Source organism: Equus quagga, chromosome 15 (genome assembly GCF_021613505.1).
Source record: "Equus quagga isolate Etosha38 chromosome 15, UCLA_HA_Equagga_1.0, whole genome shotgun sequence".
NCBI classification, from domain to species: Eukaryota; Metazoa; Chordata; class Mammalia; order Perissodactyla; family Equidae; genus Equus; species Equus quagga.
In genome coordinates this window covers 19,387,157-19,402,118 of record NC_060281.1, presented here as the reverse complement: position 1 = coordinate 19,402,118, position 14,962 = coordinate 19,387,157, and the positions used below count along the sequence as shown (strand labels likewise).

General features: G+C 44.8%; 1 protein-coding gene across 1 annotated transcript in view; it reads right to left on the bottom strand.

The window, feature by feature from the left end:
• Window positions 1–347: 347 nt before the first annotated feature.
• LOC124226489 (formin-like protein 14) overlaps window positions 348–14,962 on the bottom strand; it is a 16,479-nt gene continuing 1,864 nt past the window's right edge. The window contains exons 3-5 of the mRNA XM_046639826.1: window positions 13,994–14,166; window positions 12,744–12,885; window positions 348–1,258 (exon numbers count right to left, since the gene is read on the bottom strand). Coding sequence (XP_046495782.1) covers window positions 1,168–1,258; window positions 12,744–12,885; window positions 13,994–14,166 — 406 coding nt within the window. The 3' untranslated portion in view covers window positions 348–1,167. The remainder of the gene's footprint in view (window positions 1,259–12,743; window positions 12,886–13,993; window positions 14,167–14,962) is intronic.

Here is a 14,962-nt window from a genome sequence, read left to right as displayed (position 1 = left end):
TGGGTTGGGAACATCTCCAAACTTACACAGTTTCTCTTATTAGAGAAAGGGACAGGAAAATAGCTAGAAAGTCAGGCCAGTAATAATCAAATCAAAACAGTGAGGGGCTGGCCCAGTGGCACAGTAGTTAAGTTCACACATTCCACTTCGGCAGCCTGGGGTTCACTGGTTTGGATCCCAGGTACAGACCTATGTACCACTCATCAAGCCATGCTGTGGCAGGTATACCACATATAAAGTAGAAGAAGATGGGCACGGATGTTAGCTCAGGGCTAATCTTCCTCAAAAAAAAAAAAAAAAGGAAAATCAAAACACTGAACTCCAAGAATAAGGAATAGAATTTATCCCACTGGACTCTGTGCAGATGCCACCCCCACCCCACCCAGAGAAGGAGTCTTGCCCAAAGGTCAAAACCCTTCTTGGCCTTCAGGACGTTTGACCTGCCACAAGTAGGAGGGGCAGAAAAATGACCAGATGGAGTTTCTAGGGACACTGTGAACTAATCCTTTCAACTGTGGGGGACAGCCCCGAGGATGTGAAAACGAGTGAGCCTCAGGGAAGGCAGCGTCCCTCACATCAGGACTTTCTGGAAAGGAGAATGTAAGGATTTGGTTGCATTGAAAGAGCGAAAAACTGTAGAGCTATAATTTTCCTATTGGTTTTGTAACTGAACACAAACACAGCTTCATTTACCAGCCACATAGTAGGGCCAATAAAGAAAAAAACTGAAACACCAGGCTTGTGGCAAGGAAAGAGTTTTACTGTTATCAAAAGGCAGCCAGATGAGGAGATGGGAGTTAGAACTCAGATCCACCTCCTTGAAGGGAAAGAGGTAGAGGTTTTTATCTAGAGTTTTAGGTGGGAGAGGGGGAGCACATGCTGGAGTTTTAGGTGGGAATGGGAACCAAGTGGCTGTGCTGGTTGGTGCCTCCCCAGCAGCCTGCGTTTGGCCTTGAAGACTGAATTTTCTTTTCCCTGACCATCTGGACTTTTCTGGTTTGTTTTCATCTTCAACTTGCATTTGGCCTTGCGAGGCTGAATCTCCATGTCTGGACCTTGACTTCCTGGGAAAGATGCTCACTCACATACGAGGGAGGGACAGAAAGACCTGGTTACTTTTGAACAACCGTTGATCATGCTGGATATGCACAGCTGCGTTAGGAAAGCTTATCTCAAAGGTTTTGTTCTCTTCTTCTTGCCCAGGGAAGATTTTTTTAACCTCTTCGTCCTCAGTTGCAGTTTTTCCAATGTATCTATCCTGCGAAAAAATTTAAATATATGTAAAAGAAAACATACTTTTCAAAAATACACACACACAAAACCGTCATGAGCAGTTGCCTCTGGGCGGTGGGCTTGTGGACGAATTTTACTCTTTTTTCTACATTTCTAGACTGCCTGACTTACGTTATGTCTGTACACGTGTTTATACAGAGACCATGCATGTCTAAAACTAAGGCAAGACAGGAAGCTAGTTCTATAGTAAAGTACGCTTACCAATTGCAGCTGCGTGTTCCTGGCCGTGCACCTGATCACGGTGGCTGCGTGGCTGCATGGATCTGTGAGCTGGACCTCTCTGTGCCCCGTCCCTGTGAGGACAGGGAGGGCAGGATTTTTAAAGGCACATTTCCTCCTTAACATCACCGGCAGAAGAGTGAGCATTTGGAGAGTGTTTTGTCCATGGAGCCTTCTAACAGGAGAGGGGGAGAGATTTATATCTCATCAAAAGTCTCCAGAGCTTTCCCGTGCTTGTTTAAAATTCATAAGGCCATCAAAAACAGGGCCGACCCCCTTCTTCTGCCACTCTGGAGAAAATGCCGCTGGCTTTCTTTTCTTGGAAATGATATTATTTAGGTCCTGTTTTTAGCTCTCTGGAGAGCCAGGCAGAAGTAGTTCACTGCGACACATATCGGTTCGTTAACTCATCCAGTTGGGCTCCAATCACTTCGTCTGCCTTTGACCCTTCACCTTGTTCAATCACCAGTCATTAGGTCAGAGCTACAACGCATGGAAATATCAAGTAGCCAAAAAAACACAAAACAGATAAACAAAAAGCCCAAATCCTGTGAGTTAGCTGGGACCATTGCCTTTGCTCCCATTTTAAAGATAAGCAAACTGAGGCGTGGCAAGGTTCTGGGATTTGCCCTGAGCAACACAGCCCCCGACTTTGCTCCACTGCCACCCGCAGCTGGTGGTGCCAGCGGCTGGCCTGTGAAGCCGTCTGCTTTGGCACAGGCTCAGGAGCTACAGGTTCACACAGATACAATAGAAGAAATTCAAACAGTGTAAAATAAAAAGTGAAAATTTTTCCCAACCACCTCCCCGTGCTCATCTCCCTCCTGCCTCAGGACACGCTCTCAGCCTCACTCACCTCTCCGCAGGTAACCACCAAGATCATTGGTGCATATCGTCCGGCAAAACAATCGTCAAAACGGTTGCTACGGACTAGTGACTGCTGTTTGCCTCCTGTTCTTCTGGTTCTTTCCAGTTTAATGATCCATAAGTATGAGGGCCTAGTCTCAGGCCAGGCCAGGATAGCTCATAAGGATACAATTCAAGGTCAGGGGAGTAGCAGTAGGTGTGACCAAGGGCAGTGGCAGTGGAAACAGCCCAGAGGGCACAGGTGTGGGAGACAGCCCGTTCTTAGGACAGGCCTTATTCAAGCACGTGTGTCTATGATCTCGTCATGGCCTGCCTAGTCTAACACTTTTTGTCCTTTCTTTTACCATAGACGAGCCCCTTGAACACCTCCTTTCTCACTCTCTAGAACCAAAGCTGGCCTTGAAGGAGGGTTTTGGTAAGCTCTTCCCCAGCACTCTATAACTCAGCGTCGTCAACTTTGCTGTGGTCTCTGTCTAACCTTGCTCCTGGTTTTCACAGTGTCTCCAGGGCCAATTCTGATTTTACGTCTTCGATCTGGTCAGCGGGTCCATGTCATGTCACTTTCTTGGTAACGTGCTCAGCACTCAGGACTCAGATCCTTTTACTCTGTTGGCCTGCCCTTACTCTCACACGCCCCCCTCCCTTGAATATTAGCCCAGGAGCAGAGCCTGACAGTCTGTGGTGGACCTCCCCAGTACAGGGCTCTGTGTGCCAGAAGGAACTTCCTCCTGCCATCTGCATCTTGGCTCGTCTCTTGAGTACCTCCCTCCCCATTGTGAATGGGTCCAGTTAAACAGTTACATCCCGAGATATGGCAGGTCACACAAGCAGGAGAGAAATGGATGGCAAAGACATGTGCGGTCAGGTACCTTGGCCACATCAATTGACATCAGAAACAGGAGCAGCAGAGAAGCAGGGTCCAGAATACTTGTTTGAGAGCTGGGGAAGGAGCTTAGGTCTCTGGCAACCCCTCTGCTATTTCTGTGCACACACTCTACAGCCATCGGGCACCAGCCACAGAGGTGGTGCCCAGCTGACCACCAGCATAGTGTTGCTGGTGGTATTTTCTTCTCCATCCACCTGAAGCCTGTGGTCCAAGCACAGTATTGAGGGACAAGTGGGGCATGGTATGCTAGGAGCAGCATGAGCTACCAGCTGGGGAGCAACTTCAGAGTACCTCCATCCTAAACTCTGCCTTAAGATGAAGACTATAACGCTGATAGCAAATAAAACAAGGAAATCTGCCTTATGCTCTCCTGGGATGCCCGAACATTGGTGAGAATCCCCCAACGTCTGCCCTCCAGACCTCAGCATCAGCTATAGCACATTTGCCCCAGAGCACCGAGCTATTGCTCAAAGGCAGAGAGAGTATGAGGAAGTGAAGAAAGGACATAGCTCAGGACTCGCAGTGGGAACCAGCTGGAGGTCCCAGGTCTGACAATAAAGAGCTGTGATCTTGAGCGTGCCCCTCTCCGGGCCTTAGCCTCTTCATCTGGACAGCAACTGGGATGGATTCACACACGTTTTAAGGTACTTTCCAGTCCTAACATTTGAGATGTCTATGTTTTCCCCCATTACTGAAACAGGAGAAGCCTGTTAGTTTCATTCTCACCCAAGCCACGCGGGCATGTTACAGCCTGTTAAACATTCAATCAAGATGGTGCATCTGACCACCAGCATCCAAGCATTTGCTTGGTGATATTCTCCTAGTTGTGGTGATGATAGCTAGACTACCAGGTCCTTGCAGAAGCAAACTCTTGAGTATTCTTCTTACCTGGTTTAGCACAGAGCTGTGCACACAGTAGGCCCTCGGTAAAGTATTGAATGAAAAGATTTGGATTGAGACATTCTATCTTTCCCACTTAATTCCCCATGGAACAAAGAAAGCCCTATGGAAGTTTTAGGGGTTTGAAATGCATCTTGTAGACGAGAAAAATCTTTCTGTTCAACTGATTGCCCTGGGGTCGACGTGCACCCGTGTCAACCTGCCAAGTGAACAGATCCAGACACAGGCGTCTGCACAGATGGAAGAGATTCAGGTTACAAAGCTACTCCAGTGCTTAGAAAGTTCCTGAAGTACCCAGGAAGCACGTGCGTACAAATGTGCCTCAGAAAGCCGTTCAAACGAGCACAGTAGAAGATGACAGTTTCATGATGTCCGCAGGGAAGGAACGGGTGTTTCAAACTTGCTATTTAGAACCGAGCAGGTAATTAACGCTTTTTACATGTAAAATGCAGGGTTGAACTCAATAATCTCTGAGGCCCCTTTTCACTTTCACTTTCTTTAGTCATTCATAAATTTAAATACCCTTAGAAATAATCATTGTGTGTATTATAAACCATTCTTAGGGAAGAAATATTTTTAGGTTCATACTGAGAAATCAAAAAGAAAAAAAAATGTGTGTTGTGGGGGGGTGGTAAGGGGAGAGGTAATTGAACTCAGATCTTAGGTTATTTTAATGTTTTCTGCTTCCCTATTTGCAAAATGACTCCAGCCATCTTCATATTATTGAAAGGAAAGGGCCAATAAAATACACACCACAGTTGAACTTTTAAATTAATTTTTTTAAGCATGATTCAAGTATACAAAGGATGAGTGTTTCTTTTGTTTTAAAGATTGGCACCTGAGCTAACAACTGGTGCCAACCTTTTTTTTTCTGCTTTTTCTCTCCAAATCCTCCCAGTACATAGTTGTATGTTTTTTTTTTTTAGTTGTTGGTCCTTCCAGTTATGGCATGTGGGATGCTGCCTCAGTGTGGCCTGAGGAGCCCCGTGCCATGTCCTCGCACAGGATCCGAACCAGTGAAACCCCAGGCCTCAGAAGCGGAGCACATGAACTTAACCACTCAGCCATGGGGCCAGCCCCTAGTGTTGTTTTAAAATGTATTTATGGGGCTGGTCTGGTGGCGTTGTGGTTAAGTTTGCACACTCCACTTTGGCAGTTGGGGGTTTGCTAGTTCCAATCCTGGGTGTGGACCTGCACACCGCTCATCAAGCCATACTGTGGCAGCATCCCACATACAAAATAGAGGAAGATTGGTACAGATGTTAGCTCAGGGCCAATCTTCCTCACAAAAAAAATAAAAGTAAATAAAATGTATTTATATGCAACTTTACCTTATTCCAGAAAGGACTAAAAGTGGCATAAGATAAACTAAAAGTGAAAATCAGAGAAAAGAGAAACAAGGTTGTGACACTCCAACAGAGAACGCAGTGTGAAGGATCAGTAATAATGTTCTCCATCTCTCCCCAGTGAAGAGGCACGTACTAAAACACAGCGTGAACTACCCAGGTCAGTTCAAAAGCTTCTCTCTCCTTTGACTTGCTCAATACTTTCTCAGAGTAATTCTCTCATTGGAGCATGTCCCACGTGAGTACCACACAACTTTTGGAGGATGGCAAACGGAAATTTTTGCATTTTACAAGGGACTTGAGATTAACTAATTTGCCTGCAATCGCATAACTGGTTTTGGCAGAATTCATAATTCAGATCTTTAAACAGAAGAATGGGCTTCTGAAAAATTGTCTATGATCTCCTTTCCTGTAGGCCTTTGAGAAGTAAGACAACCATCTACCTCGGGTGCCTTAAATGGTGTTCTTCCTGAAAAGAACATTAATTGGCATAAATTTTATCCCTATAATTTTAAGTTTTTACAAAATTGCAGTTTTCGAAACATTTGAAATTATCGACAATTATAACAAGTTTAATTATTAACCAGCTATTTAATTATTAATAATTGTTAACAACTGTATAATCTATATTAACCAAGAGGATTTCTATTTCGGCAGAGATTTAGTGAGTGTGTGGGGGGAGACCCGAGAAGCTGGTGCAGAGGCTGATTCAGGCAGTGGGTTTGGGGCAAAGGCTCTGAGGCAGCAATGAGCTTCATGTCTGTGAAGTAGAGGCCAGTTTGTTGAGAATGATGTGTGCGAGGCAGCAAGTTGGAGGGAACTGAGGTCCAAGAAATACTCAGGGATCAGGTGGTACGGGGCATCAGCAGCAACTGTAGGAACCCTGGATCAATTCTGAATATGACGAGAGACCACGTGTGGGGTCTTGGCAGGTGAGTCACAGGAAGTGATTTTCCAGCTGACAAGCTCCACGTGGCTGCTGAGTGCAGACTGGAGAGTAAGGGGCAGGGAAGCAAGGAGCTCAGGAGGCACGTACAGCAGGGGCCTGGGAAGAAAAGGAGGCAGCCTGAGGTGTTGCTGGAGGAGATAAGAAGCAAGGGGTGGGCAGCTTTGCAAGCAGGTGATGTGAGGAGTCAGCTTGTGGTGCTAGGAAGCAAGAGGTCTCTTTAGCCCAATGGTCAGTCAGCCAGGCAAGGGGCTGACATTAGCAAGTAGTCGTGTGACACTGGCCAGCAAGTGTGGGACACTGATGAGCAGGCAGGGCACAGAGGCAGAGAGGTAAGTCACACTGGCAAGTGGACCAGCCACGTCTTTGAGTAGGTTGTGTTGTGGTTGAATTGTGCCCTTCACAAATTCACGTGTTGAAGTCCTAACGCTCAGTAGCTCAGAACGACTGTATTTGGAGATGGGGCCTTGAAAGAAGTAATTAAGGTAAAATGAGGTCATATGAGTGGTCTCAAACCCAATATAGACTGGATTAATTAGGACAGACATGCACGGGGGAAGATCGGGGGAAGATCACGTGAAGGCACAGGGAGAAGATGGCCATCTACAAGTCACAGAGAGAGTCTCTCAGAAGAAACCAACCCAGCGGACACCTTGATCTTGGACTTCCAACCTTTAGAATCATGAGAAAATAAGTTTCTGTTGGTCAAGCTACCTAGCCTGCGGTGCTTTGTTATGGCAGCCTTAGCCAACTGAGACAGGCGGCTAACTGCTGAGAATCTCTGGGAGGTCCCGCATGGTCTGAGGGCTACATATAAGCGGCTGAGAGAGGCCGCTGAGTACATGAGAGACACAGGAGAGTCATTTGAAATTCACGAGTTGCTGGGGGGATTCTGCAAATCGTTGGGTGACCCTGGCAAAAATCCAAGATGACAGCAAAATAGCCTATTGGCCCAAGAATGTCTGAGTGCTGGAGAGGAGTTTCCTGGAGAGGAAAATGAGCAGCTCAGTGACTCACTGACTCACCAGAGGCTGGACCACAGCATGTGAGCCTCGAGAACATCTGGGCCTGTGGTTGAGGAGCTTGTGAGGGCAGGTGGAAACCAGGATGCTGGGTGTCATGTGGGGGGTTGGGCCTAGGTGTCCTTGGTGGAGTCAGTAACGATATCACTACCATCTAAAACAGTGATGGTGAGAAGTCAGGACTCCACCAGCTTCCGGGAAAGAGGCCAGAAACCCCTCTCCTTCTTTCCTGAGCTGGTCCCCTGGGGCTGAGTGCAGAATCTGACTTTGTCTTCTCACCATATCTTTTGCTTCACCAAATTTCTTGCTACATAATCTGTTTCGGAGTCTGCAGAATCTGTTAGACCCAGTCTAGGCCTGGGCAGGCAGCCTGAATGAGCCGCCCCAAACTCTGGGCTCTCATCTAGCCCTATAATTTTGTAATAATCGCTTGTTTTTCTTTTTTAACTTTTGGGTTTTACTATAAAGAGCTACATTTATTAAAAGTTTCTATTTTGTTTGTTTGTATGATTTTTTACCTTCAGGAAGCACTAACACAATTAAATTACTGCAAATATATGCCCATATGTCTAACAAAAGCAGTTACATAACGGACCCAGATGCCTTAGGTTAAATAAGGCAGATTGCATTCATGACAGCTCAGAAATAGGAAAGGCCCAGCCCGTTTTGCTCATGGCAAAGAAGAGGGGATAGGTATCTTCAGGAATGGAAATCAGCCTAAAACAACCCAAGGTGGTACAAAGCAAATCTGAAATTATCTGGGAATCTCAGGTACAATTTTAAAAATTCATCTGTTTTTCTTATCCTCTTCTATAATCTACCTGTCCTGTCCTGTTAGCGTGTGTGCCTCAGCACTTAGGAGAGCTGGGTCTTGACGCCTTTGGTCTGAGCTTTAGCGTACAGGCACTACCAAGACCCCAGAGTCCAGAAGCAGCTGCAGAGACAATCTGCAGCTGGATGTATTCTGTTGATGACTAGTTTGTACCTTCATAGTTAATTCTGGTTTCAAACCTCAAGGCTGGAAGGTCATCTTAGATCTGTGGGCTGTCAGAGCTGGAAGGAGTGGCAGGGGCCATGTAGTTCAATTCCTAGAACCCGCCAGACCTGAATTTAAATATTTACTCTGCACTCAGTAGCTGAGCAATCTTGGGCCAGTGTCTCAACCTACTCAAGCCTCCATTTCCTCAGTTGTAAAACAGGCCCTCTTTCAGTTCCAGCCTCTGAGGGTTGTCGTCAAATAAATGGGATAAAGCAAGGGAATTACTCAGCACAGTGTCTGACGCACGGTAAGTGTTAGCGATGATCATCACTATGGCCAGAAAAACGTTCCCCAACCTGAACAATGTGCAGGGGAAGGCTGAGTTCTGGGGGAATTTAATGTCTAATGCAGCAGAACTTAAATTTTCTGTCATTTGGGGTATATGATCGTGCATATCCTCTTTGTTCCTTCACTAGGTGCATGACTGTTTACAGAGCAGATGAAACTGACTGCCTTATGGGTCAGACGTGTAGTGGAGACAGCAGCTGGATGGGCATCAGGAGAGAAGGGCTCCCTTTGTCCATTGCCACCACCACTGCCTGTGTGGCTGGGTCAGATCAGGGATCAGGGCTCAGCTCTGTCATTCCCATAGAACCTTAGGTGAGCACCTTAACCTTTGTGATTTAGGAATAACACAGGTATAAAGGTCATGTTTATTTACAGGCCAGTTGTGGAAGCCAAATAAGATCCTGACGTAAAAGCACTTTGCAGACTATAAAGGACCAAGCAAATTCAAGTTCAGTTATTACTAGATCTCCTTGCCCGCCTAAAGCATTAGTGACCCCAGATAGCCTCCTCCCCGTTTAGTGCAGAGAGCCCCCATGTTTCATGCAACAACCTCTTCCCAGATCCAAGTGTCCCCCTGGTGCCCTGTTGGCTGCACGCCTCTGTATAACGCAGCAGGATCCCAGGGTACTAATTACTATCTAATCCAATATTTCCTGAACATGCCTGATAATGAGACACCCTGTGCTTGTAAAAAATAGAGTCTCAGAGGCCACACAAGATTTACTGGATCCAAATCTTCAGGGGAAGGACCTGGGACATTTTTAACAAAACCACAGGTAATTCTGTCATTTGGCCAGTTTGAGAAACTGTAAACTAATGCATGCAAATATGTTAGTTAACTAACATATTACTCTATCTGGACTAAACCCAATTAAAATGTACAGCTTCTTAAATATCCTAAGGGAGTTACAGTAATTCTGGAGATTTCAAGCAGAACCCTAGGGGGGATTTATGGGTAAAGGGAATTCCTTAAATCACTACGTTAAGGAGAATGTTTATTAAATTCTACACACAGTTTTTGTAGTTCCATAGTTTAAGAGACTATGAATATCCTCAGAGGAAAAGCTATAGAATGATCAAATGATTAGAGACACCAAATAATAAAAAATAAAATGTAGAGTAATTAAACTTACTTTAGTCCAGAGATGAGCCCCTTTAGCAAGAGTCTTTACATTTGGGAAGAGAGAAAATGTTATTTCCCTGATTTTAAAATACATATTTTTTCACATTTTATCATCTCTGAAATCAGGATGTATCTTACCGCTGATTGGCTACAGTTTTTCTTAGTGGTACATAAAATAATAGGGCTTCTTCAAATAGGGAGTGTCTTGGATTCCATGAAGTACCGAAATGAAACACAAGACAGTGACGTTTTTCTCAGTCTCTGTTGACTCATAACAAGTGACCGAGGTGTCCCTCTTGCCTCTGATCCCCACAAGGCTGACCACACCTGAAGCTCCAGCAGCCAACGGGTCCAGCCCACACGTGCAGCCTGCCCTGCTCCCCCGGGCTGCAGGGACCCTCTCTTCTTACGGCTCTTGTCTGAAACGCCTGTTTTCTCTTTCTCTTGCTTATCACTTATGCTGCTGCCTTGTTGACCGAATCATTTTTGCACTACCTTGTCACTTTATAGACATCTTTAGAATCTAAAACTAGATGGTGAACGACTTGAACACAGAAAACTTGCTTCTGTCTCTTGCTTTTCCCCAGGGCCTAACACAGAGATCCTACCTAGTAATATTCAATAAATATTGAGGATGACGGCACTTAAGTGGGGGGACTATATACTTTATCATCCAAACCAGGACATTTTTGAGAGTGAAAGGGGCCACTATGAATATTTATGTGGGACAACAGGCAGAAGCTGGGACTATCCTGGGTAAATGTGGTCCCTCTACATATAGAGGTCTTTCTCTCCTACTAGATTGTAAACTTTGTGGGGGCGGGGACAATGTGATACTCGCTCTTATTTCCACAATGCAAATAACACCGTGCGTTGTAAGTCATTCCCTGCTGAATTAAGTATAACTCCTTCCTTGTCTACAAAATAATATGGTCTTAATCAACCTGTCCAGCCTCAATCCTAATGACTCCCCAAATATATGTCATTATTTTTCAGGAAAATGGAATTATTTTTGAGGACTGACACACTTTTCTTGTCTTGGTGCCCAGGCTGATGCTATTCCCTCAGCCAGACATTAACAGCCTCCCAGGGATGCCTGCATCCTAACACCCAGAATGTGTGACTGTGTTCTCCTGCCTGGTGAAAGGAACTTCGCAGGTGTGAGTAAGGGGAGGATCTTGAGATGGGGAAATATTATCCTGGATTGTCCGAGTGGGCCCAAGTAATCACAAGTTTCCTTATACGGGAAAAAGGAGGCAGAAAAGGCAGAGTCAGAGAGAGATAGGAGAAGACGCTAGGCTGCTGGCTTTGAAGACAGAGACTGGGGCCACAAGTCAAGGAATGTACATGGCCCCTAGAAGCTGGAAAAAGCAAGGAAATGGATTCTTTCTATGATCTTCCAGAAGGGTCACAGCCCTGCCAACCCATTCTAGACTTCTGACCTCCAGAACTGTAAGGTAAAAATTTTGTGTTGTTTAAGCCACTAAGTTTGTGGTAATTTGTTACAGCAGCAGTGAGAAACTACTACACCACCTAACCTGCAAGAACCAGTGAAAACCAGCTCATCCAGGATCTCCTACCTGATTCCTCCCGCTGAATTTCACCTCTGCAGGACTGAACCTCTCCCTCTTTTGGACTTCTCTCAATAACACTTACCTTACTTGATAGTATAATGTAAGCAAATGTTTGCTTCTCTTACCCGCTTTTTAGAAATAAGTAATAGAAACCCAATGAAAACTAGTTGAAGCACAAGGAGAATTTATTGAGTCATGTGAATGAAGAGTCCACAGATGGAGCTTCAGGTAAGCTTGGATTAGGTGCCATCAGGTGCCATCTCTCGGCTCTGCTTTCTCTGAGTTGGCATCATTCCCAGGTACACTTTCCCTTTACGGCGACAATGATGATCACCAGCAGCTCTAGGCTTATATTCTACCTACTGAGCAGCTGCTGCTGAAAGATGGACCCTTTTTCAATTGTTTCAACAAAAGTTTCAGATTCTTTTTGGTCTCTCCTAGGGTATGTCCCTGTCATGGAACCAATTCCTGTGGTCAAGGGAGTGGAAGTGGCTCTAATAGGCCAGGCTGGGGTCAGAGTAAGAATGACCAGCTCATCCTGATTTGCCTGGGACTTTTCTAGTTTCAACATTAGAAGTCCCATGCCCCAGGAAACCCCTCAATTTAGGGCAAAATGGGATAACTGGTCACCCAGGAGTCCATGCTGGAGACGAGAGGAGTTGTGGTCAGCCCCACCTGACGCCCATGACTAAGAAAGGGCTGATTTCCTAGAGGAACCACCAAAAGAAGGGAAAATGAATGCTGGGCAGGCAAAGCAACAGAGTGAGGTCCTCGCCATTGGCCTTTCTGGACCAGAGGCACCTTGAGGCCCTGGACCAAATCTTACAGATTTTGTATCTTTTAAAAAATTGCACATACTGTCTTCCACATAAGCCTCAAAAAAAAATTTCTACTGTTGCTTGCACAACTTTATTCAACGCTTGAAAAAACTCCCTTAGAGTGAAGAATTTGTAACACTAAATAGTTCTTGATGGTTAATACAGAATCACTTTTAACAAAAGCAGTTAAAAATAGTTTACGGTCCACTTGACTGAGATTATTTAAATAATCTTACTTTATTTTACTTACTAAAGTAATCTTACTGAAAATGGGGTGGGTAGAGAGTTTTAGTTAAATGAACTTCCAAAATTACTCAAGTACTATGATTCATGAGGTCCCTTCCCCCCTTATATTTAAGATAAAACCTGTATTATGTTTTCTTTACATTAACAGCTAATAATTATTAAAAAGTGAAACTTACCCTTGTAGTGATTTGAAATTCGAGTCACTAGTTTCGTTTTTGCTGCTGAGCTGAGCAGTGGACAGGAATTGTTTTTTTCTGGGCAGGGTGTGGCTTTGGCTCTGAAACGTTTTTCCTGTAACTTCTAACTTCTGACCCATTCCTGCCAGCAATGAGTTATGCATCCCAATTAGGAGTTTCAAAAAGAAATAATCATACAAAGAGCTATGCCTTTGATTTTGAAAACGGCATACAAATATTTTACGCTAATGAATAAATGCTAAATCTTGAATCTAGCCAATGGGGGGAAAAGGAACCTGCCAATAACATGCTGTTTCCAAACCTGACATTGGCCGTGGAGGCAAAAACTCCAGTTGTAATGAGTTTTTGTGAATTTAGCCAAGTCAATTCACTATGGGGCACAACGTTCATCTGTAAATGATGGGTTTAGACTATTGTTCCTAGCTCATTTTAACCTCTAACACAAAATGGGTTTAAACTTTATCCATACTTCTAAGATTTATATAAAATTCCTTTTTCAAAAGCTGAACTTAAAGAACAATATAAATGAATGTTATTATTTTGCCTACCTAAGTAAAACAATATTTATGTCTAAAAATCACAATGGAAATGAAGGATTTATGTTAGTTATATTTTCTTTTATGGTCATTAAATTCTTCCAATGATCCTATTGTGGACTTGAGGTGGACTTGCCACCACCCATTCCACCTCACTCCCACTGAGAGAAGAAGTGCACTTTTGGAAAGAGAACTCAGCTCAAGACTCAGCTGGTCCACTGGGCATTCCATATTCCTTGCTGGCTTAGATTGGGCCTATGACACAATTCTAGTCAAAATGTTTGAAGGAGATGGTTTCAGGAGGCTTCAGAGACAACGAAGAAAAGACCTAGAAGTCACTTCTTTCGCCCAGTGGAAGTGAAAAGTGAATCACAGGGTTCCTGTTGCTACTGTTAGTTATCTTTACCGCTAGAGGAACCAGCAGCCAACTCTGTTAACAGCCGAGTGGAGAGTTAGAAAGAACCCAGTAGGTGGTGACATTGTTAAGCTGCTAATTCAACCAGTCCTGAAGGCTGCCCTACCTCTGGACTTCCTGTTTCACAAGATTCTAAATATCCTTATTATCTAAGCCCATCCAAAAACAGGTTTTCATTTGTGGTCGAAATAGTAAATATTTGGAGGATAACAGAAGCTGGGTGCCAAAAGATCCTTATGAATCATTTTGTCCTTTTGGCCTTGACCCCATTATCTTACGGAGGAGGAGAGCAGACTGCACAGGACTCCCTGGTCTGAGCCAGCCTTGCGGGCACTGGCAGCGGCAATGGACGAAGGGACCCCTTCTCTTCTGATGTCCATCCAGCTGCGTCTCCACCACACGTCTGACCCCTAAGGCATCAGTTTCATCTATTCTGTAAGCAGTCACGCACCTAGTGAATGAACAAAAAGGATATGCGTGATCATATGCCCCAAATGCCAGAAAATTGAGGTTCTGCTATGTTGGACATTAAATCTCCCCAGAATTCAGGCTTCCTCTGACCATTATTCAGGTTGGGGAACATTTTTCTGGCCATAGTGATGATCATTGCTAACACTTACCGTGCGTCAGACACTGTGCTGAGTAATTCGCCTGCTTTATCTCGTTTATTTGACGACAACCCTCAGAGGCTGGGGCTGTGCTAGAGTACCTGTTTTGTAAACGAGGAAATGGAGGCTCAAATAGGTTGAGACACTGGCCCAAGATTGCTCAGCTACCGAGTGGCAGAGTGAGTACTGCACTTATTTACTTATTTATTTATTTTTTACTTTTGCTGAGAAAGATTCGAGCTAACTAACATCCGTGCCAATCTTCCTCTATTTCTTTTTGGTTTGTGGGCTGCCAGCACAGCATGGCCACTAACAGAGCGGTGTAGGTCTGTTCCCGGGAACTGAACCTGGGCCACCAAAGCAGAGCATGCTGAACTCAACCACTAGTGGTCACCAGGGCTGGCCCAGTACTGTATTTAAATTCAGGTCTGGCAGAGTCTAGGCACTGAACTACACGCCTCTGCCTGCCTTCTGGCTCTGACAGCCCAAGGATCTAAGATGCCCAAATTCACCAATGCACAGGCCAGCCTCGAGGTTTGAAACTGGAATTATGAAGGTACAAACTAATAATCGACAGAATACACCCGGCCTCAAATTGTCTGTGAAGCTGCTTTTGGACTCTGGGGTCTTGGTAATGGC